We start from the raw sequence: 24,871 nt of genomic DNA, 5'->3' as shown, positions 1-24,871 counted from the left end.
AGGTGGGCCGTATGGTCGTCTGCCTACAAGGGCAATAAAATAAAAACTGGGAATAGTAGTCCTAATAGTAATTTTGTTAACGAAATGCTATAATTACACTATAGTTAATTGCTTTCAAATATTAATTTATTTAGACCGAAACGCGCCACTTTCTCTGCACAAGAAAGTAATGAGTAGGTAAGTAACTAGTGTCACGACCTATGTCACAGCCAACCTACATTAGAAAAACGAGTAACAAGCAAATGGTCCGGCCAACAAGAAAATACTATCGTTCCCACACAAAAATTTGCGCAATCCACAACATGTTCACCCAAAATGACATTATTATTTCTTTTTTAATGAAAAAAATTCGTTAGTTCAATGAAGGACATTGTATCTATTCGCAAATCCAATGCTGCCTCAAAGATCTTTCGTCCGCTCACGACCCGCCAGAAATATCTTCTTTCAGCGGCCGGACTATACCAATGTACATATGATAATTTTTTTCCTACCTATGCTGATACCCTTGAAAAGCTACTTCAGCTTCACCCTAGCGTGTAGGTGAGCTCTCGGGGCTCAAACCGAAAGTGTTGCTAAAACTGGCCCTAGTAAGCAGTGCTTCGCAGAATCTACCACCGAATCCGAAACGCGATCCACTGAGAAGATCCGGCGAGAGACTCAGTGGGCTGAGATTACTCGCCGGGGAGTTTCTATTGTCTTAAAGTTGTTTAATTATCGTCAAACAATCAGCAGCGTTCCCGGTTCGCTGATGTGTAGCAGCGGCAACATTTTGTGGAAACACTCCATGTGCATTTACATTTAAACTTCTCCAATTAAAACTGAATAAAAGTAGGTCGCCTACCGAGGAATTTTCCGTGAAATCTTGAGAAAGAACGTTTTAGTTTTGTTTACAAACATCAAACTGTGATCGTCTTGAAGACTGACTGATCTCTTAAAGGTGGAAATAAAGTGAACGTTCATTTAGTTCGTAATATTTGATTATAAAATAAATAATAATTTAATATTTAACAAAAAAAAAAAGACATGCCCCCTGAGTTTCTTGCCAATTATTCTCAGGACGGAGGCCAGTTCTTGTGAATTGGCGGTAGTTCTTTTGACGTTCAACAAGTATGTACTTTCATTTATGTTGAATAATTTTTTTTTTATTTGATTTGATTTGATTTGATTTGTCGAAAAGACGTAAACACGAAACTCTTTGCACGGCTCATTCTCGCCTTTATTTAGCACAATCTTATTATTTCCGAAGTTTTTATTAAATACTTCAAAGCTTCCGCGGTTGCAGGCGAAGCGTACAACTAATTTTAATTATCTTTATGTATATATATTTGTTATAACGCCTCCGCAACTGGTGTAGGGGGTCCAACACTCATATAAATATTAGCCTATCCATTAAATACATATACTTTCTACATGGATACCAAGTTTCAAGTCAATCGGATGCACGGTTCAGTAGTTTAACGGAACATCCGTAAAAACCATTGTAGATTCATATATTAGTATAGATTAAGGAAACAAAGCGTTTGATAAAAACATGTATTTAAAAGGAGATGGAAATCTTCTTATCTCCTCTTTTCGCATTCTGTCATACTTTATCTCTGCACTGCTTAAACCTGCAACTGAGAAAAAAAAGGTAGGAAAAAAATGTGTGTGTGTGCACAAGTCACACTCGGTAGAAGTGACACTTATAAAAATATAAATAATCGCAAGGGTCAACCACTCCGCAGTGCAATGGAGTAGCCTTACCCTGGGAGAACCGCCTGCATAATCACAGTAACCTTACGCCAGGTAAGTATAATTTAGCAAGAGAAATACGAGAACGTCTATCAATTGTGTAACATCTCGTCACCGCGATTCAGGAATTGTTGAATTTACGTGCAACATCTGTTGATAACAAACTAAATAAAAATAAAAGTATCTCAGGGCGCTCCGAGAGCCACGACAGCGTGCACGGCCGTCAAAAACACACTGAAGAAGTCGGAGACGCGAGACCGTGTGGAGCGCTTCGTGATTTGTCGGCGCCGCTCGGAACCGCTTCGGCAAGCCAATCGCGGCACACTTATTTTCGTTTCGTTTCATTTCGTTTCATCGAGTTTGAAATCACACCCAGCAACTCTAAAAAAGTTTCACTTCAACAAAAAAACAGCACTGAAGGCTGTGAATTTACGCCACGGCAATCAGAGCCAATCGACCTCCAAGTTCGAATGAGGATACTTTATAAATACCTGCATGGGCAGAGAGTTGGATGCGGCCGGTCTGGCCACCAGTAAGCGCACGCAGGCCCCACACTGTCGTAGCACGGCGGCGGCCTGCCTCGCGCACATGCCGACCACGGTAACCGCCCCGATCCGGAGCAGCATATCCCCACTCCTGAGTCTGCCGTCCTGTCCGATAAAAACGCATGCTGGTAATATGGTAATTACTGGTGGTAGGACCTCTTGTGAGTCCGCGCGGGTAGGTACCACCGCCCTGCCTATTTCTGCCGTGAAGCAGTAATGCGTTTCGGTTTGAAGGGTGTGGCAGTCGTTGTAACTACACTGAGACCTCAGAACTTATATCTCAAGGTGGGCGGCGCATTTACTTTGTAGATGTCTATGGGCTCCAGTAACCACTTAACACCAGGTGGGCTGTGAGCTCGTCCATTCATCTAAGCAATAAAAATAAATAAATAAAAGGTACCACCGCCCTACCTATTTGTGCCGTGAAACAGTAATGCGTTTCGGTTTGAAGGCAGCCGTTCTAACTGTACTGAGACCACAGAACTTATATCTCAAGGCGGGTGGCGCATTTACGTCGTAGATGTCTATGGAAAATGGAGGTTAGAAGTAAGAAGCACCAGCTCAGTGTATTAAAAGTGTCCGTTTTTTTCCCTACCTAATCTAGTAACCTCGAGGGGTTCTTCACCGAACTAGTTAGGTGAGCTCACGGGGCTCAAGCCTGACGGCGTTGCTAACACTAACCCTAGCAAGAGCAGTGCTTCTCAGAATCTACTACCGGATCGGATCGCTGTCAGCAGAAAGGGAGCAAATGAAGGTGGCGCCGTAGTAGCTAATGGAAAGAGTTAAAGAGCAACGCCATGAACTATCACAGCTCACTTTATTTTGTTACTAGCGACCCGCCCTCGCTTCGCTTCGGAAACATTAAAACAAACATGAAACCAAAAAAATAAAATTAAAAAAAAATTAAAAAAAGTAGCCTATGTTCATCAGGGACAATGTCGGCTTCTAATGGAAAAATAATTTTTCAAATCGGTCCAGTAGTTTCGGAGCCTATTCGAAACAAACAAACAAACAAATCTTTCCTCTTTATAATATTAGTATAGATTTTTTTATTGCCTAGATGTGCGGACGACCTCACAGCCCACCTGGTGTTAAGTGGTTACTGGAGCCCATAGACATCTACAACGTAAATGCACCACCCATCTCGAGATATAAGTTCTAAGGTCTCAGTATAGTTACAACGGCTACCCCCACCCTTCAAACCGAAACGCATTACTGCTTCACGGCAGAAATAGGCGGGGCGGTGGTACCTACCCGTGCGAACTCACAAGAGGTCCTACCACCAGTAAAAATCACTCACTTCAATTCATCACACTTCCCTTTTTCTAAAACTTATTTATATCCATTTTCTACACTATTCCCTTCCCTTTTATTTTTTCAATACGCCTTTATTAGCTTCATACGTACGTACGTACGTATGTATGTATGTTACTATGTAACAGAATCTTTGAACATGAAATTGATTTTGACCCCCTTCAAAACGTCGAATTAACTCGAAATTTGGCATATAAATTTTTAGAATCTTTATTTAAAGAGATTATTCACCTAGTGAATATGCCACTCTATTGTGCAACAAAAGAAGTAAATTGAAGGAAACTGTTATCGTCTCTGAACGTCTACCAAAACCATTTTATAAAGTGACTTAACCATTTCGGATTCCGGAAAGGCTAATACGTAATTGACACCTCCAGCTTGTCAAAAATCTGTATATTTTGCAAAGTATTAATGAAGGACCAATCATATACCTTTAAACGAGCAATTCTTATTGTTAATTTGAATGTCGGAAACTGCTCCAACGATTTTCATAATATTTAGTATACAGGGGATTTCGGGGGCGAATAATCAACTTTATCGATAATCAACTTTATGACTCTTCCCGACATCTATTGGCGAATATTAATATTATTTTTCTTAATTGAGAGCAACTAACTGCTTTAAAGACACAACAAGATGGCGTTATAAAAAAAAACCGAGTAAAACTCGGTCATCATCTAGTAATTAATGATGCAATAAAAGTAATAAAAGCTCGTAATGCTTGATTTTCTCAAACGAAAATACACTAATAACTTTAACACATTTAACCTTCACAAAACGTGTTTGTCAAACCGTAATCCAAATATAGTTTCCCGCGTTCGCACATTAATTCTAATTCGAGCGCGCATTTAACAAACGCAATGAAAACAAAACGACGTTTTCTCTAAACTTCCGGAGCGCGAAACGGCATGAGCGGACATCAGAAACGACCGAATGTTATGTAAATCGTGTGAATTACTGTGAATGATTGCTCCATATAATCAAATGAACGTGAGTATGACGGTCGCGAATTAAACTTGAATTGACGCGCAGTTTTTCTTGTTTCCATCGACGCAAGAAAAAACAACACACGCCACATGATCATGAAGTCGTCGTGGCCTAACGGATAAGACGTCCGGTGCATTCGTGTTGAGCGATGCACCGGTGTTCGAATCCCGCAGGCGGGTACCAATTTTTCTAACGTTCTCAACAAATGTTCACGATTGATTTCCACAGTGAAGGAATAACATCGTGTAATAAAAATCAAAACCCGCAAAAATTATAATTTGCGTAATTACTGGTGGTAGGATCTCTTGGGAGTCCGCGCGGGTGGCTACCACCACCCTGCCTATTTCTGCCGTGAAGCAGTAATGCGTTTCGGTTTGAAGGGTGGGGCAGCCGTTGTAACTTACTTGAGACCTTAGAACTTATATTTCAAGCTGGGTGGCGCATTTACGTTGTGGATGTCTATGGGCTCCAGTAACCACTTAACACCAGGTGGGCTGTGAGCTCGTCCACACATCTAAGCAATAAAAAAAAACAAAAAAATGATCAACAGTTACAAAATAAAAAAAGATGTGTGGTGTCGTGGGACACCGGATAGGAACGATGTTGTTAGAAAAATATTAATTTTAAGTTCTATTCGAGGTATAAAGAAAATAAAACTGGAGGTTTCGCAACAACCCACGGTCATTCGATAACGTGCGAACTTATTGTGGTTCACTTCATTCACGGTTATTTGCATAAGAGTTAGTGTATTGCTCAAACGACCGCTCTGAGATCGTGGTCAATGAATGATAAAAAATATGTTATTTTTTGTTCTTTACTACAAAGTTAAGTCGTACACTGTGTGCATTACTAGTAAAAATCTTACGTTACGGATATTTTTTCCCGGTTAGGATACCCCTCCGCATCGTCCCATAAGGAACTTCGTTCCAAAAGAAACGAATAAATAATTAAGTGTTTTAACGAACGGCCAGAGAGAGAACCATGAACCGCCCAAATCAAGTCTGCAGTGGGATGTCGCTAATGAGAACAGTATGCCCTCAAATCGGAAGAGATGGGGGGCGCATCAAATGAAAATGAAATTAAAAGTGATAGTCTCTGGTTATGGACTGCTTCCGACAGCTGTAATTCCAGGCAGTAAGATTGAATCTGCTCTAGCGAGAACCGTCTAGTTAAAAGTTCGTTCAGACTGTAAATTTAGAAGTAACAGCAAAGAGAAGATCTTCTAGCGGATGATATTACGCAGTATAACAACGGCCCAAATGTTATTGTTTGGAGCTTGTTTGTATGCAAGAATGAAAATTTCTTACCTAATTTAGGAATCTCCCAAATATCTTGTCTTCTATGATGTTTAACGCTACATAACCTTTTGAATGTCAATCCAATTGCTCGTTTACATAGCCCACAGAACTTAGAAGATCGACACACGCATTAATTCGTTGAATTTGAATAGATGTACCGTGAAATAAGAGTTGGTGACACAGTGCAATTTCATTGTATAAACTGGATTAGGCAGAGTAAAAAAAAGGTATCTTAATGTATCAACCTAAAGATTTAGTTTAGGTCGTCGCAGTTTTTGTTTTTGTTTGGTGGATGAATGGAAACCTTCACGTCCGCTTGGTGCTTAGTGTTTACTAGAGTCAATAGACATATTGCCATGTACGTGGCCGTCGGGAACTACATAGCCGATCCTGTGGACCAAATGGTAAACAGTCGAAGTCGCCCAAAACACGTCATTTCGGATCCTCCAGATCCACTAACGATGCTTTTAGGTACCCCAAGCACGGGTCATTGTTCTCGTTGAGCCCGCGCTTGCGACGAAGGATTCGACGAGTAAATTAACCAACAGACACAGCTCACTGAGTTTCTCACCGGATCTTCTCAGAGGGTCGCGTTTCCGATCCGGTGGGAGATTCTGCTAAGGTAGGGTTCGTGTTAGCAACATCATCAGCTTTAAGCTCCGTGTGCTCACCTACTCTAGCACACCTAATCTAGAAAAACCCCTCGAGATTACTAGAATAGGTAGGGAAAAAAAAGTCATGTACTAATAAGACATGATCTCAAACTCTCAATTGTATGCCACAAGGGATTTCCCATCCGGTAATAAAATCCGTATTCATAATATTATTGTTACTTATTTTGCGTTAGACATAGAAAAGAAATTTAATAAAATATAGATAATATTTAATTGCATCAGTCCGTAGTTTTAGTGGACGCACTGGCGAGACTTTTTGGCGCTCGGCTCAATTATATTGGAAAACTATCTGTGTGAACATGGAACGAAGAACTAAGGGATGTCCCATTAGGCTTGGCATGCGTACCGGCGACGACATTGGTATTTCTTTCTTTCATGTATCTTTTACAGTTCTTTGAAATAACCATTAGCGTATTATGTTAATTTCAAAACGTATTTATAGGCACAAAGCCACTATTGACAATAATTAGCATATAGTTTAGTTTACTCTATGTTATTGTTTATTTATTATTAAAAAGATGAAACTGTTATTCTACCATATTTAATAATTAACAGACACTGTTTTGATGTGAAAATTTTCAGAATATGTTTAATGTTAATATTATTGTTTAAAAACACAAATGACTGTGTAAATAATTAAATATTAATAAAGCATAAATATTAATAATAATTTATATTATAATTAACAGTAATAATTTAATTAAGTATTGTAATTGCTATGCAATGATGTTGTTGGCGCCTTCTATTATTAGCCTTGATAATAACAATGTTAGTTTATATTAGTTAAAAGTAATTTATGTAAAATAAATCAATGTCAGAGTCATCTAAAAATCACTAAAATATTTATTGTGAATATTAAGCTATATTTTGTGAATTGTTTCGCAGTAATTACATTTGTTTGTATAAATGATGTTGTAGTTGCTATAACCATCACAAAATGGCTGATTGTGTAAGAACTAAGACGTGGCTTTTTGTAATGAACAATAGTAATGTTAAAATTTATGTAAATCGTATTTTATTTTCATTGTATTAGACCTTATGTGTGAAAAGCCTGGCGTAGCGCCGACATATTTATTAAGCAGAATTTCTATTGTAGTGAAAGAAATTTCTCTCCTGTTAAATGGAAAGATTTAAAGACGTTTCTCGAAGTAACTACAGCTTTTTTTTTGTTTCAGTTTTGTCTTTCCCAAAAAAATTATGTTCAAGACGGTTAAAGAGTAATGAAATCGGCCATGGCGTTCTAGTGATGCGCTTAGCAACGAAAAGGAATTTTAATATTCGTTTAAATAGATAACTAGCGACATATCCCGGCTTTGCACAAGTTAATCCAAATATATCCTACACATAGTGCATTTTTTCCTAAGCTTCGTATTAAAAGCTTTTACGGCCCGCCTCCTGTTAAGTGGCTCCTGTAAACGCCGCCACCAATCTTGAGAGAAGAGTTTGAAATCTCAGTTTTATAGTGGGTACAACCCTGCTGCCCTGCAAGCCAAAAAGCATTACTACTTCACGGCAGAAATAGGAAGGGTGATGGTACTCACCCCTACGGGTTCAATACAAGTTTTAATATTAAATATCTTCAACAGTGATTTCTTGTTCTTAGTTGTTTTTTGGTGTGCAGTAAAGTATATTCTCTCTCTCTCTCTCTCTCTCTCTTTCTTTCTCTTTCTCCCTCTCTCTCTCTCTTTCCTCCTCTCAAATCTAAGGGTATGTAAGTAATTAGAAAGCGTTCTTACTCTATCAGCAACTCCACCAGGGAGGACGCTCTTGACCACCACTCCCGAGGACCGTCCCCCCACGATGCCGAACGCCAAACCGGATCCATCGTTGACTAGTTCCACCACTTCAACTTGAGCCCATTCGCCGAATACCTGCTGTAATACAATAACCTTGAAACTGTGACATCAAATATTTGACTTCACCAATTTTATTTGTTTAATAAGTCGTATTGTTTACTGGCAGGAACTGGATGAGAGAAGCCGAGGATCGTGCTCAGTGGCGAACAATTGGAGAGGCCCATGTCCAGCAGTGGACTGCTATAGGCTGATGATGATGATTGTTTACCGTAAGCTAATTTGGAGTGCAGCTCTGAGATTGCCGATGTCCACGGTCGATGCTGTCTATTTCCTGTCATTGGCGTGCCAGGATATAAGGCACTACTTTTGCTTAGATTCAGTCGAAATTTATTCATGAAACTCTGTAGCCAAGATTGGAGAATAAAATTAAAACGGAAATAGTTTTTATTTAATACAATCACTCACCATGATGCGCTTTATTCGCTTTTTGCTGCGAAATTTGCGCGGGCGTATCTCCAATCAGCTGACCTTCTCCACCATGTTTGAATCTCACTGACAGCTGTCACGGAAACACCCGAGAACTTCAGAGGAGGTCGCGAAAGAAGATCCAATCGTTACGTCACTCATTCTTTTATTGGTCTTTAATTTAAAAGCACTAGATCTTTCGATGAATTAACTTCGTTGTATTGTTTTCTGGAACAAAGAGAGAGAAGATTTTTTTTTATTTACATATGTAAAGCAATTAGTAGAGGAATCAATCTTAATATTATGACTGATTTTTTCGTTACTTTTTATTTATTTCCAACGAGGATGCTCATAACTGAAACTAAATATAGCTTATGGATTATAGGCCCTGCCACAGAATTTAGGGGACTCTTTTCAAACCTCCTTAAAAGACGAATGTGAATCGCATTTCGTGGGTATCGCGAACTTGTTCATTTTAACTCGGCTTGCGAGCTTACGGGGAATAAGGCCGAACCTCATGAGAGGTTTCCGCGACTAGGGCGCGCGTGGTATGTGGGATTTAACGGTCTGCAGATGTTGAGAGCAGACCGCAGGCCCAAGGATGTTTTAAGGCCCTACCCACCAAACGACTCCCTTTACACTCTCTTACCCGACCAATCTCCGCCCGCCTGGAAGGCTTTACTAATATCTGCCCTAAATAGAGCAGTAAGTACTACGCTGATATACTATACTACCTGGTATACTACCACCGGCTCGGAATCCCGACTCACTGAGAAACTCAATGAACTGCCCCCATTTCAATCGTTAAACAACAAAATTGATACTTAAACCTCAGTTTTTAAAATGAGTGGCCGGATTCATATCGGTGACCAGTAAACAGTAAGTTATTTAACCTAGCGCAAAGGTTATCGGTCCGTTATTTGTGTATAAATTATTAATTAATCAAATTATTATCCCACAGACGTCCACTGCTATATGCCTCCTCGATCCTCGACCGGTCCTGCGATGGCGACATCCAGGGTATCATCTCAGTCCACTTTAAGGCTACCCACACTACGTCTATCGGTACTCAATCGCAACTCGAGAACTTTTATGCTCCAGTAGCGATTCTTCTCATCATGTTCCCTGCCCACTGACACTTCAGCATCGCAATCCCATAGGGCCATATCGGTTACCATGAATAAGTCGGACTATACCGATTTTCATGAACAATTATCATCAGTACTTACATAGTATAAAACAAAGTCGCTTTCTCTGTCCCTATATCCCTATGTATGCTTAAATCTTTAAAACTACGCAACGGATTTTGATGCGGTTTTTTAATAGATAGAGTGATTGAAGAGGAAGGTTTATATGTATAATAACATCCATTAAATAGTGGAGAAATCAATAATAAATTACAGTTTCCGAAGCGAAGCGAGGGCGGGTCGCTAGTAATCTATATATTAATACGTGAAGCAAAAACTTTGTACCCCTTTCTACGAAAATTGCGCGGACGGAGAAGTATGAAATTTCCCACACTTATAGAGAATATAGAGAAGGAGTATTTAATATATTTTGTACACACAGCTGTTAGAAGAAACACGACAATAAGGATACAGAGTACAAGGGCACTACTTATTTCATGTTTAAATCTCTCCCAGTAGGCCCGCAGAAGGAAAGAAGAATTAGGAACACAAACAGCCGTTGTAACTATACTGAGACCTTAGAACTCTGATCTCAAGGTGGGTAGCGGCATTTACGTTGTAGATGTCTATGGGCTTCGGTAACCACTTTACAGGTGGACCGTGAGGTTGTCGACTCATATAAGCAATAAAAAAAAAAAAAATTTTTTTCAATGTTGTTTTCTTATTATATGACAGAAAACACAATTAAGTCCTTTATTGTTTATTCATTCTTAAATACTCCATATCATTATATACATGTTATATAATAGTAGAAATCTTCACAAAACAATCACTTGCATTAACACTGGAATACATTAGAATTCAATGTTAAAAACGTAATTAAGTGAAGCCATGAGAACAAACGCTATAAATTCACTCAATGTCAAACGGCAGAGAAAATTGTCAGATAAGGTTTTGTGTCGTGGCGTGACGTCACCCCAGGGTTGACCGTTTCATTTTCAATAACAGGAATATTACAGCTTTATAATCTAAATTACATGGCATTAGCAATCACGGAATTGTATAATTAATTTTGCCTATTTATTATTTATTGCCTATTATATTCCTTCATTTATTTCTTTACTCCTTCCTTCTTCATTTCTTTATTTCTAAATTTATTTGTTTACTGGTGGTAGGACCTCTTGTGAGTCCGCGCGGGTACCACCACCCTGCCTATTTTTGCCGTGAAGCAGTAATGCGTTTCGGTTTGAAGGGTGGGTTTTTATTTTGAACTATACTGAGACCTTAGAACTTTTATCTCAAGGTGGGAAGCGTATTTACGTCGTAGATGTCTATGGACTCCAGTAACCACTTAACACCAGGTGGGCTGTGAGCTCATCCACCCATATAAGCAATTTTTTTTTTTATCAAATATGCCGTGCAATATATGGTAATAATATCATATATACTACTAGAATCATCTTATTTACACACACCCACCATTTCACATGCATACTATATTGGTACCTGTTTTTTTTTTGTATATTAAGACTGATATAGCCATCACGACTGTCTAGCAAGAAGGTCAGCTAAATGTACAATTTAAGGTAAACTATAAAGTCTTGTAGACCACGACAGATATAATTTAATTAAAAAAATAACGACACAGCACGTGTAGCAGAGTTTGGTCTCTTTATCTCTTTCTATCACAAGCGCATGTGTTAATTGTATTTATTAAGACGATTTTATTTGCTTGTTTTCATTTAAAAGAGTCTTTGATGACACTGATACATGAACACAAATAAAACTCCTAGAAGGACTCTTTCTAACTCCAAGAAGCCAGATTAATTTGAAACTTTTCACACACATCAAGGACCAATCCTATTCTCCTTGCATCGATTTTTTTATTTTTTTATTTAGACAGCAATTAAACAAAATCCAATTTAAATAAAAGTAGCAACGGACTAAGCTCACTAAATAGCAGTAGACATATTATTTATATTTTAACTAGTACCATAGATTTTGGATTTTTACTGGTGGTAGGATTCCTTGTGAGTCCGCACGGGTAGGTACCACCACCCTGCGTATTCCTGCCGTGGAGCAGTAATGCGTTTCGGTTCGAAGGGCAGGCAGCCGTTGTAACTATACTGAGACCTTAGAACTTATATCTCAAGGTGGGTGGCGCATTTACGTTGTAGATGTCTATGGGCTTCAGTAACCACTTAACATCAGATGGGCTGTGAACTCGTCCACCCATCTATGCAATAAAACAATAAAAATAAAAGATTAACTTCCGTAAACGCACCCCAAAATTTAAGGTCGACTGAAACAAGTGTTACCAGAACAGCAATAAATTTGTACTTATAAAGTTTCGTGGCGCGCTGGCAACCCTAAATGCTGTATGATTCTCGGCACGTAGGCCGGCCCCATTGCGATATCAATGCCGAATGCGACAAACAAGCTAATTTGCTAACGCCGGAGTGAATAGTAATGCATGTTAAGAAGGCGACTACTTCATTAATAATAGGAATCCGTAAAATGTTAGAATACTGTAAATCCTCTCCTCAAAAATCCTCAAAAAATATTTTTGGAGATTACGAAAAAAAATTCGTTGAATTTAAAAAATATATATATTTTAAACAAACGTTTACAAAAAAACGTTAATTTAAAAAAAAAGAATTAATTCTTTATTTCGTTTTTTTTTCAATTTTATTCATTTTGATAATTAATATACTGGATTTCAGGAATTCGATTAATCATAGCTGACAAAAAAGATCAATTGACTCAAATTCTATGTCATAGAAATTACGCATTTTTTTTTTTAGATTAAAGTTTTACTAAAATTTTTATTTTTATTTATTATACACTATACAATATATATTATACAAATTATATACAAATTAGAGGAAGTCTGAAAGTGGCGCTTGTGACAGAAGCTGAGGAGTGCGCGTTTGGGATGGTATGGACATGTGATGAGACGAAATGAAAATGAGGTTGGTAAGAGAACTATGAATGTGAAAGGATATAGAGGAAGAGGTAGACCTAAGAAGAAATGGTATATGATAGGGGAGTATGGAAGGAGAAAACATGTTGCGCCGACCCCAGGTGACTGATGATGATGCAAATTGTATATATATTTATTATATATTATACAAACAGTTTTATTACAATATCGCATGCCTTACCCGACTGAGTAGTGAGATAGTGCATTATCCTCATGAGAAATAAAATATTCGCAACCAGTCACAATGAAAACATGTGATTTGATTTTTAAGACGCCACTTTGTAAATTTGAACTCGATACAGTTGTTCGACTATTTTCAAGAATATCGAGGGGTGAAAGGGAAAAGGGAAAAGGCCCCGAAGTATTGTTTGAACGACATTTCTGCAGGAGAGCTATTTAATGATTAAAATTTGAAAAAATATCATCTATACACCTATAAATAAAATTAGTGTCTATTTGTAATATTGAAATAACCGCTTTTAGTACATGCATATGAATGCATACATAAAATTAACATTTTTTACAATTTTTGTCTGTCTGTCTGTCTGTTTGTTCCGGCTAATCTCTGGAACGGCTGGACCGATTTTGCTGAGACTTTCATTAATAGGTAGCTGATGATATAAGGAGTAACTTAGGCTACTTTTTTTAGACTAGCTTTGCCCCGCGGTGGCACCCGCAGTTATTGTCGTACCGCGCGTAACATGGCGGGACTCGCCTATCAATAATAAAATTTAATGTTTCCGAAGCGAAGCAAGGGCGGGTCGCTATAATAAATAAAGTTCTTCAAATAATTGGATGTGGTAAACTTAATTGAATTTCAATTAAAAACATCGAACTGTTGATGCTAATATCAAATAAAACGCATCTTTAATTAGAAACATAAATGTTGCGCGTTTTGTAGCTTAAACTTTTTTTTTTTATTGCTTAGATGATAAACCAAATGCGACCGTCAGTGCAAAAGCGACCTAACCCACAATTTTTCATATTCACGCTTAGGTATATATTGCAATTTATTTAAAACATATTAAATTTTGATGCAAAACCGGCCTATCCCTAGTCTCATCCATAGAGAACAGATGGCTTTGTAAACATTGTTTTTGGCGCGTATTGTTTTTGCCTACGAAGCAGTGTAAAAATAAATTCCAACCTCATTATCTCCATACTAACTATGATAAGCTTAGAGCTTAACTTTAGCGCTGACGTCCGCAAATAGCCTTGCACCCGATATGAAAGGCACTAGACTCGAATCAACATTTAAATTCCGAGAGAAAAATCAAAGATGGGTGGACGATCTCACAGCCCACCTGGTGTTAAGTGGTTACTGAAGCCCATAGACATCTACAACGTAAATGCACCACCCACCTTGAGATATAAGTTCTAAGGTCTCATTATAGTTACAACGGCTGCCCCGCCCTTCAAACCGAAACGCATTACTGCTTCATGGCATTATGCTTCGTTCAATAATATCTATATATTAATACGTGAAGCAAAAACTTTGTATTCCTTTTTACGAAAATTGCGCGGACGGAGGAGTAAGAAATTTTCCACACTTATAGAGAATATAGAGAAGAAGTGCACAATGCTAATATTTTTTTTAAATAATTCATAAAAGATACATTAAATCAATAAAGAAAACATTACACACACTACCATGTATTTGACACACACACGCATGCATAATATCTGTCTAAAGTGTAGTCTTGGCGAAATCTGTGATTATAGAAGTATAATAGTCTGACAATAGAATCATAATAGTGTACAAACTTATAATTTAAATTAATTATAGTCGAATTTCGACTACTGCGGGACCACTAGTAGTACTATTATTGATCGTAGGCATTATGCATAAAAACACTTTAAATCAATACAAAAACATTACACACACTATCATGTATTTAACAACACACAAACACGCATTTATACTCTTTTGTTTATTGTCAAAGTTTGGTTATTGTTTAAATTCTGTGGTCAAAATGAAAATAGATTAGTATTGTTTGTCTTTAATATTATTTGTTTATAGCATAGTCTTAGCGAAATCTGTGTTCATAGAAATATAATAGTCTGACAATAGAATCTTAATAATGTTCAAACTTATAATATCAATTAATTATAGTCTGTATAATTAAGTATAGCTACAACGACTGCCCCGCCCTTCAAACCGAAACGCACTATTGTTTCACGGCACAAATAGGCAGGGTGGTGGTGGTAAATTGGTATGATTGTTTCAATTATCCGAAGAGTTTATTCTAATTAATACGGACGGCAGAGTTTTACTTTCGTCTCCATACTTAAATATTTGTGATATACTCTAAAATTTTACATGCATATTTCACGCGTATACACCTGAAAAAGAGAGTGATTTATCACAACGCCTTATCATCAGTAAAGCTGCGAGCACGTATACTCTTAACTCGAATTCCACGCTTATCAAAAATCGACTTACAAAAGCAAATAACATAAGTTATCTCGTAACAAAGTCATTCGTGCGTTCCCAAGAATTTTCCTTCTAAAGAACGACTGAATTATTAGCGTTGAATGTTTTCGTGTCCCTCTGAACGTAGCGAAATTTTCCCTGGGGCTTACAAAACAAAAAGAATGTTACGTCATCTATTCTTGAATTGGTGAAACTTTGTGTTACCCGCGGAATCGGGCGAAGGGTTCGAGTTATGTAGCGTGACAAATAATTTTGGGCTGAAAACATTTTTTTTGCGCTGTCATTTATTCTTGTATTACTGGAGCCCTTTGTTGTTATTTTATCCTTCCTATAATAAACAAGACAATATTGGACAATGAGTAAATAATCTTGAAGTAAAAATCGGAACTTTTTATCCGGAAACCTATATCAGACATCAGAGCCCTGAAACTGCGATACTTTAAGACAAATCCTTTTTTCGGTATGGAAACTAGCGACATCTTGTAGCGAATGCCCCTAAGCTTATATGTTAAACACATAAAATAAAAAAATAAAAAATCATACAAGTCGTCGTGGCCTAAAGGATAAGACGTCCGGTGCATTCGTATGTAGTGATGCACCGGTGTTCGAATCCCGCAGGGGGGTACCAATTTTTCTAATGAAATACGTACTTAACAAATGTTCACGATTGACTTCCACGGTGAAGGAATAACATCGTGTAATAAAAATCAAAACCCGCAAAATTATAATTTGCGTAATCACTGGTGGTAGGACCTCTTGTGAGTCCGCACGAGTAGGTACCACCACCCCGCCTATTTCTGCCGTGAAGCAGTAATGCGTTTCGGTTTGAAGGGTGGGGTAGCCGTTGTAACTATACTGAGACCTTAGAACTTATATCTCAAGGTCGGTGGCGCATTTACATTGTAGATGTCTATGGGCTCCAGTAACCACTTAACACCAGGTGGGCTATGCGCTCGTCCATCCACCTAAGCAATAAAAAAAAAGTCTTTATTTGTTATGAACAAATTGATTAAATTTTATCAATTTGTGCTTTCTGAAAATTTACAAAATCCTTCATTCAAAATAAAATGTAGGATAGGTAATATGTTACTGCCATCTACAGGAGCAATGAGAAACTAATCGAGGTGAAACCATCTAGTGGCCGACGCCCGTAAACATTTTTGTTGAATGATTGAGTTGCTTATCTATAACTAATTTATGTGCATTATCTTTATCTATTATCTATGAGTTACATTTCGTGTAAGTCAATAACAAGGGTAGCTAAGGATTTTTGTAAGCCCGCAAGAGTAGGTAGCACCGTTTTGCCTATTTCTGCCACGAAGCAATGATGGGTTACGTTTTGAAGGATGGTAACTTAATTTTGCAATACAGTTAAGACATTTCATGTCTTTGTGCTTAAAATGATCTTGGAGGTATTTACGTTGTAATATGAACTCCTATGGCTGTCAAAAGTCAACTCAACTCAACTCGGTCAACCTACGCAATAAAAATTGTTCTATTACTTTTTTCTTCGTAAGATTTATTCTCAGAAGTTTTTGTGCCCTTAGTTTTGTAACTTTTTCTTTGTATGTGTTGACAAGATCTATATATATATAAAGGTATGTGACTTGGAACTGTCGGTTTGTGTATGCATTTAGTATAAATCAATTGAATATTTTCTGTAAGAGTTAATTTTACGTGTATTATTTTCAAATTACAATTCCCAATAGAATTTTTTTTGTTTTTTTTTTTTGCCAGAAAGAAATCGCCGGACTTCCGCCATCTACTGGGGAGGGCGGGAGTCGAACCGACTAAAACCTCCTGTCGCTAAACAACCCACGTCCAAACCTCGCATGAGACAGAACTCATGAAAAGGCAAAGGGGGAAAGTGAAGGGTTTAGTGCGGAGCACATCTCTCCCGTCACCCTCCCCCTCGGGACCGAAACAACCAAGCCCAGTGAGCACCTACATGAACCGTGAAGTGAGGCGTCCTCTGTCACGATTCACCCAACTCACAAGGACCGGGCGAATCGCCTCGACGGTCCTACGACCAGCCGAAGGATCGGCCAGCCGCCTAGACCATGACTCCAGCACGGACCGCCGAGATTGGACCCTCCGCGCTCTGACCACACTAGGACTGGGTCGGGCCAGGCCCCGGGAACCAGGGTCAGCCCGCCACTGATAGTCAGCGGCGACCGCCTCCATCTCCAGAACCCAAGGCGGCGTCCCAGGCAGTACACACGCCGCCTCGAAAGAGATCCCGACATTCCTTACAATATTCTTTACTTACTACTAAACTTCACAGTATTCGTGTAGTCGGATGATGTTTCGTATGTGTAACAAGTAAATAAAAAACCTTGAAATAAGCCGTCAACTACATTAAATTGAAGTAATCAAATATACATGTTCTATTAATCGAATATTTTCATTCGTATAACAACAAAAGCAATGTTCCAATAGAAAAGGATTATATCAATAAATCGGAATAGTTCGGTAAATTGAATCGCATTATCGATTTTCGTAATCGAACATTTTGAATGCTTTTAGAAATACTATTATTGTAGATTTTTACTGGTGGTACCAGGACCCTTAAAGCGGCTGATCGCAAACGCGTGGAGGTTTTTGAGATGTGGTGCTGGAGAAGAATGCTCCGGATACCTTGGACAGCGAAGAGAAGCAATCTGTCTATCTTAGATCAACTGCAGATCAAGACTAGACTGTCCACACTCTGCCTTCGCCGCGCACTCGAGTACTTCGGTCATATTGCTCGGAAAACACCGGATAGCTTAGAGAGACTATTCGTGACAGGCAAGATCGAGGGAAAGAGACCGCGCGGCCGCAGTCCGACAAGGTGGTTCGACCAAATCCGCACAACACTAGAGATTCCACTTCTTCCATTCCATGACGCCCTTCATGCGGCCAATGATCGGAGGCGCTGGCGGGACAATACAAGGAGCAAAATCCTGTCGACATATAATGGTCTCGACCCTCAGCAGTGAGGAAACGACGCGAGGAGGAGGTAGGACCTCTTGTGCTTACTGGTGGTAAGACCTGTTGTGAGTCCGCATGAGTAGGTACCACCACCCCGCCTATTTCTGTCGCGAAGCCATAATGCGTTTCGGTTTGAAGGGTAAGGCAGACGTTGTAACTATACTGAGACCTTAAAATTCATACCTCAAAGCGGGTGTCGGCCTATACGTTGTAGATGTCTATGGGCTCCAGTAACCATTTAACACCAGGTGGGCTGTGACCCCGTCCAACAACCTAAGCAATAAAAAAATAAAAAAAGATTGAAATTATATCGAAAACTTCGCACGATAAATGTTGTTTCATTGATTGATATTATTCTGTACTGGGTTAATTAATTGAGGAAACCGATAGATATGTAACCCTTTATTAGTACAATAATACACTGTCTTAATTAGTTCGAGTAATCTATTTTATTTGATGACTCTGTGCAATGAGTGTAGATGCGAAATTTTTTATTTTTTTCATTGCTTAGATGTGTGAACGAGCTCACAGCCCACCTGATGTAAAATGGTTACCGGAGCCCATAGACATCTCCAACGAAAACACCGCAAATTGAGATATGAGTTCTAAGGTCGCGGTATAGTGCAACGACTACCCCGCCCTTCAAGCCGAAACGCATTACTGCTTCTCGGCAGAAATAGGCACTTGGTGGAATGGTGGTACTTACCCGTGCGGATTTACAAGACGTCCTACCACCAGTAAGACGTTAATATTTGATACAGAATGCATTAGGGCGAAGATTAAACATTTGAGAGTTATGTGCCTACGCCGCGATGTAAGTCGGGTTTAAGCACAAGGCACACCTAGTTCAAATCGGTCACTGAATCAAACACATGATGGGAAATGCCGGTTTTAACACATCAGAGCTGAACCTTAAATCTCATGTCTCAAAAGGTGGATGTCGCGATGTTATTAGCAATGTCAATGGGCTTTGGTAAGTACTTAACACCAAATGAACTGTGATCTACCTTTTTTTTTATTGCCTTTGTAGGCAAACGAGCATACGGCCCACCTGATGGTAAGTGGTCTCCGTCGCTCAAGGACGTCAGCAATGCCAGGGGCAAAGCCAAGCCGCTGCCTACCATTAAGTACTCTCCGCAAGCCTCGTTTGAAGAAGGACATGTCATAGCGCTCGGAAAACACCATGGAGGGGAGTTCATTCCAAAGTCGGATGGTACGTGGCAAAAAAGATCTTTGGAAACGCACTGTCGATGAACGCAGCGGCTCCAGATAATATGGATGAATCCTGCTCCGATGGCGGTAGAAGTACCTTAGCAGTAAAGAAATTTTCGTGGCATTTCCATGCAGTAAACCTGAGCGCTGCTCCGATTGAATATAAAAAAGACGTAAAGACGATCATCTCAAACAAATTTGAATCTAAAAACATCGTTCCATAAGATAAAGATTAAAATAACAATAAACATGACTGAACGAAATCGAATAGCTAGCAACGAAAATAATCTGAATGTTTTGAAGTCGTCGTGGCCTAAAGGATAAGACGTCCGGTGCATTCGTATGTAGCGATGCACCGGTGTTCGAATCCCGCTGGCGGGTACCAATTTTTCTAATGAAATACGTACGTAATAAATGTTCACGATTGACTTCCACGGTGAAGGAATAACATCGTGTAATAAAAATCAAACCCGCAAAATTATAGTTTGCGTAATTACTGGTGGTAGGACCTCTTGTGAGTCCGCCCGGGTAGGTACCGGGTAGGTGCCGTGAAGCAGTAATGTGTTTCGGTTTGAAGGGTGGGGTAGCCGTTGTAACTATACTGAGACCTTGGAACTTACATCTCAAGGTGGGTGGCGCATTTACATTGTAGATGTCTATGGGCTCCAGTAACCACTTAACACCAGGTGAGCCGTGAGCTCGTCCACCCAGCTAAGCAATAAAATATCTATTTAAATCGACATTCATATGTAAAAGATTGACTGTTCTAATTATTGGTTGTTTTCTGGCGACTTTTTTTTAAGGCCCTTAGCAGACGAGCATACGGCCCACCTGATGGTGAGTGGTTACCGTCGCCCATGGACTTCAGCAATGCCAGGGGCAGAGCCAAGCCGCTGCCTACAAATTAATGAATGTTAAAAAAGCATTAATCTTTACAGCTATTTGAAAATTTTAATCTGTCAAGAATTTTCATGAATAAAAAGTCGGCTCGACGCGTTAATTCATGGACATCAATTAAAAAAATACTAAATATATTAATACAAGTGATGTATGTACGTATATATGTGTATATAAGAAAACTATATAAATTTTATTATTGAAATAGTGATTATGTACAATTTCCAATCTATACCTTTAAAAAATTGTTATAATGTACTTAATTAAGAAAATTATGAAATCAAATCCAAGAATCAGATTAAATGAGTCAAGAAAGAGGACAAGAAAGACCCAAATCCAATACGAATATTGTCTGGTTCTTGCTTTGCTCGTGTCTACTCTGTTAATCTTTCTTCTGTGGTACATATTTTAATTTAAAACGCCTATAACTTTTAAAGAAAACTCTAAAGAAAATATCCACTAGGTATTCGCAGCGTTTGAAATTCGACATTAATCACTGACGCCGCAAGACTTCAATTCATTTTACGTATTAAATTATGGTTTTGGGAGCTACATGTTTTCTTTTAGAAAATAATAGTTTTCAAATTTTGTTATTTTTATAATTGGAATTTTTAAGACTTCGACAATTCATTATGTAAATAAATACCTTAATAAAGTGTAATATTGGTTTCCTTTTTTTTTGTACTAACTAAATTCCAGTCCTTCCTTTATTTACTTAAATTACTTATAAAATCTACTTTAACAGAAATATTAAATACTTTAAATTAAAATTTATCGTGTCGTATTTTTTGACTCCTGCAATTGTAATAAAAACTACTGATATGTTGTTATTAACTCCGACCATAGTCTTAATATAATGAATCAAGAAAAAATATAGGAAAAAGGAAAATTTAAGAACTAGAATCAAAGACTGTTTCGTTAAGTTATTCAAAAATTATAATACCCATTTTACATTTAATATCGTCATCATGGTAATGAAAGAGATTTAATTCCCGAATTAAATGCTAATAGCTTCGCCCTTTTTAATTTACATAATCCTGAAAACGTCAAGAGTATTTTGTTAGACAAAAACTATGGTATCGGCGACAAAAGCATTCGTTACAGCTAACTTATACAAAATAATTTTCATATATAGGTAATTTTTACTTTACCTCTGTGGACATTCGACGAGCCGTAAAACTCCTTTTAAAATAACCGCTAATAGTACGAACGGAATGTGTAATTACGGTTTACATTTATTAATTCAACATTACATTATATCTGGCTACGTGTTACAGTGGGACACGTGCAAACGCGACGGTCGCGGCGCTGTACTGGGTGATGCCAAATTTGACATGCGCTGAGGGAAATCGATGGCGAAAAATTCAACGCATAGAGCCAAGGAACGTAACTATAATTTAATGGCTTTTTGTTTTTTGACGTTCCAATGTCAGTTTTTATGGACATTATATTATACGGTCAACGGTTTTTTGGGTTGGTTTCGTTGGGCAGAAATATTATTAGGGGTTTGATAACGTAGCGTAGGGAGTATCCCTCTAGTGACGATATCTTGTTTTATTACTGCACTATAATTGTGTGTGTGAAGAGTGGATCGTGTTTTTTTAATTTCTTAGATGGGTGGACGAGCTCACGGTCCACCTGGTTTTAAGTGGTTACTGGAGCTCATCTTCTTCTGAGTCGGTCTCTTCATTGCTGAAGGTCGTGTCTAGTCTGAAGTGTGGACCACTCGATGCACAATGCTTCCCCACGTCTTCCTGTCCTCGGCGGTCTTGATAGCCTCGGTTATTGGCAGGCAGGTGAGTGTTTTAACCAGATCAGACCAGCGGGTAGGTGAGCGTCTGCGTGATCTTCTCCCGTCAATCTGACCAACTACCATCAGCTTCTCCAAGTTATCGGGGCCTCTACGAGCGATGTGGCCGCAGTACGCGAGAATACGTTGGAAGTAGATAGCGGACAGCCTTGTAGAAATACCGAGCTCCTTAAGAATGGACAGGTTGGTCCGGCGTGCTGTCCGTGGAATTTGCAACATCCGTCTCCAACACCACATTTCAAAAGCGTCGATCTTTGCCCTCTCACTTCGTCTTATCGTCCAGATAGGAGCTCATAGACATCTATAACGTAAATGCGCCACCCACATTGAGATATAAGTTCTAAGGTCTCAAGTATAGTTACGACGGCTGCCCCACCATTCAAACCGAAACGTATTACTGCTTCACGGCAGAAATAAGCAAGTTGGTGGTCCCTACCTGTGCGGACTCACAAGAAGTCCTTACCAACAGTAAAATTCTCGAGAATTTTCTATGTTCGGATTTTTTATGTTATAAGTTATTTAGCATCGTTTTTATTTGAAACTGGATGGAATTTAAAAAAAGATGAACTTGTTTATATTATAACATACATAGAATTTAGTCTCCGAAGAAATTAGATAGAATACTTTTCAAGATTTTCCTTCTAATATATTTATAAATTACATACTTTTTGTCTCGATCATAGAATTTCCTTCACTAGACTACAGTTTCTAGCATTAATTACATGGAGAAATCTTAGCAAGGACTATTTCTTAGACATAAATAGTAACCAATTACAAGTAATACATAAAAAGTTAAAACTGCAAATATTCAACTTCACTTTTTGAAGTTATATTTCTTTAAGCGCGTTTTAAAAAAATTGATGAGAGTGAAATTTTACGATGCGCGCGCACCGTGACTCAAAATTAACAGAATGAAATTGCCCACTAAATCGCTCATTACAATACGACCGACGTAACTTGGCGAGTCTGAATATAGCCGCAGGTGAACTTTCGCGCATGTACTCTCGTAAAAAAAGTGTTATTAGCATTCATTTTTAACGTTAAATGTTTATTACTAATTATTTTATATTTAACAAAAAATAAAAATAAAATAAAGTATAACTTCTTACGCGCGTACATAAGTACACGCACCCTTTTTAATTTCGCTTCAAACAGGAAATCAAGGAACAATCGAGAAAAAATCGTAATCTGTAACTTATACTGCTCTTTCTCGTGAACAATGGTAGGTTGCAGCGAAGCGCGTCATTTGAAAAGCATCTTAAATTGTACAGAAAATTTCGCTTAAAACAATATCTATGGTTGAGATATTCATGATTGTAATGAACTAACCCTGACAGTGTTTAAGCATAATATCATTTTCTTTTATTTCTTTTGAATATATGGACAAAAGAACGCCCTAAGATATGAGGTTGTAGCCGCAATGGCATAAAATAAAGAGTGTCGTAGTTGATCTGGCTCTGCGACAGAATTAGACACTCATCTTGATAAACATAAATAAATCCTAAACGATTTCGATCCTGAACCGATTTTGATGAAATTTTTTCTGTGTTCTAGTGAATTCGAGAAGGTTTTAGATTAAAAATTCGGTACCTAATTTAATAACATTTTTAGTAAAAAAAAAGGTTTACGTCATAACATCAGTAGCTTTGAACAATTCGAACTGCTAGCTCTGACGTCACGCGAGTAGAGAGATAAATATGTCACAAACCAGCGCTTGGACCGATCGTGCCTCTCTATCGCTTGTTCCGCGCTCTCGCTTGCACGCTCAGGCGGAACGTGACATTTTGCTGGTGTTCGTAGATTTGTAAGACTTCATCACTGACTGTTACAAACGTATTCAAAAAGATTTGTAATTTTCAGATAAAAGACCTGTGTACGTTTACCAGGTCCACCAGTGACTATAGATTACGGTTTAGGTTTTAAGGATCTACCACGACTTAATTTGAGCAAGATGTGCTAAGGGTATACAGCGACTTGGTCGTGACCCTCACAACAGCAGCATCTTCAGTTCGCAACGACCAAGTGAAACGGTGAACGGTAAAAAAATTATGTGCAACTCCAACGGTAGGAGTCAAACCTCAAGCACCGGTCACCGTCGTCGCCGAACCCATCGCTTGCGACGAAGGGCTCGACGAGTAAATTAACACAGACACAGCCCACTGAGTTTCTCGCCGGATCTTCTCAGTGGGTCGCGTTTTCGAACCGGTGGAAAATTCTGCGAAGCATTACTCTTGCTAGGGCCAATGTTCGCAACACTTTCGGTTTGAACCCCGTGAGCTCACCTACACGTAAGGTAAAAGCTGAAGTAGCACCTTAAGGCTATCAGCATAGGTAGAAAAAAAAAGGAGTGAAACTCTCAGAATTTTACTGGTGGTAGGACCTCTTGTGAGTCCGCGCGGGTGGGTACCACCACCCTGCTTATTTCTGCCGTGAAGCAGTAATGCGTTTCGGTTTGAAGGGTGGGGCAGCCGTTGTAACTATACTTGAGACCTTAGAACTTATATCTCAAGGCGGGTGGCGCATTTACATTGTGGATGTCTATGGGCTCCAGTAACTACTTAACACCAGGTGGGCTGTGAGCTCGTCTACATCCAAGCATTTAAAAAAAAAAAAAAAAAATCTATCTCG

General features: G+C 38.7%; 1 protein-coding gene across 1 annotated transcript in view; it reads right to left on the bottom strand.

Annotated features, from left to right (window-relative positions):
* The window catches only part of LOC114240899 (multiple PDZ domain protein), a 189,008-nt gene extending 167,252 nt beyond the window's left edge, over positions 1–21,756 (bottom strand). Inside the window, exons 1-4 of the mRNA XM_089739138.1 lie at positions 21,585–21,756; positions 8,811–9,038; positions 8,286–8,423; positions 2,223–2,381 (exon numbers count right to left, since the gene is read on the bottom strand). Coding sequence (XP_089595264.1) covers positions 2,223–2,381; positions 8,286–8,423; positions 8,811–8,813 — 300 coding nt within the window. The 5' untranslated portion in view covers positions 8,814–9,038; positions 21,585–21,756. The remainder of the gene's footprint in view (positions 1–2,222; positions 2,382–8,285; positions 8,424–8,810; positions 9,039–21,584) is intronic.
* Positions 21,757–24,871: the final 3,115 nt, after the last annotated feature.

Source organism: Bombyx mandarina, chromosome 28, assembly GCF_030267445.1.
Source record: "Bombyx mandarina strain Sakado chromosome 28, ASM3026744v2".
In the NCBI taxonomy this organism is placed as follows: domain Eukaryota; kingdom Metazoa; phylum Arthropoda; class Insecta; order Lepidoptera; family Bombycidae; genus Bombyx; species Bombyx mandarina.
Note: the sequence above shows the minus strand (reverse complement) of the source record. Positions and strands in the feature narration are given on the sequence as shown.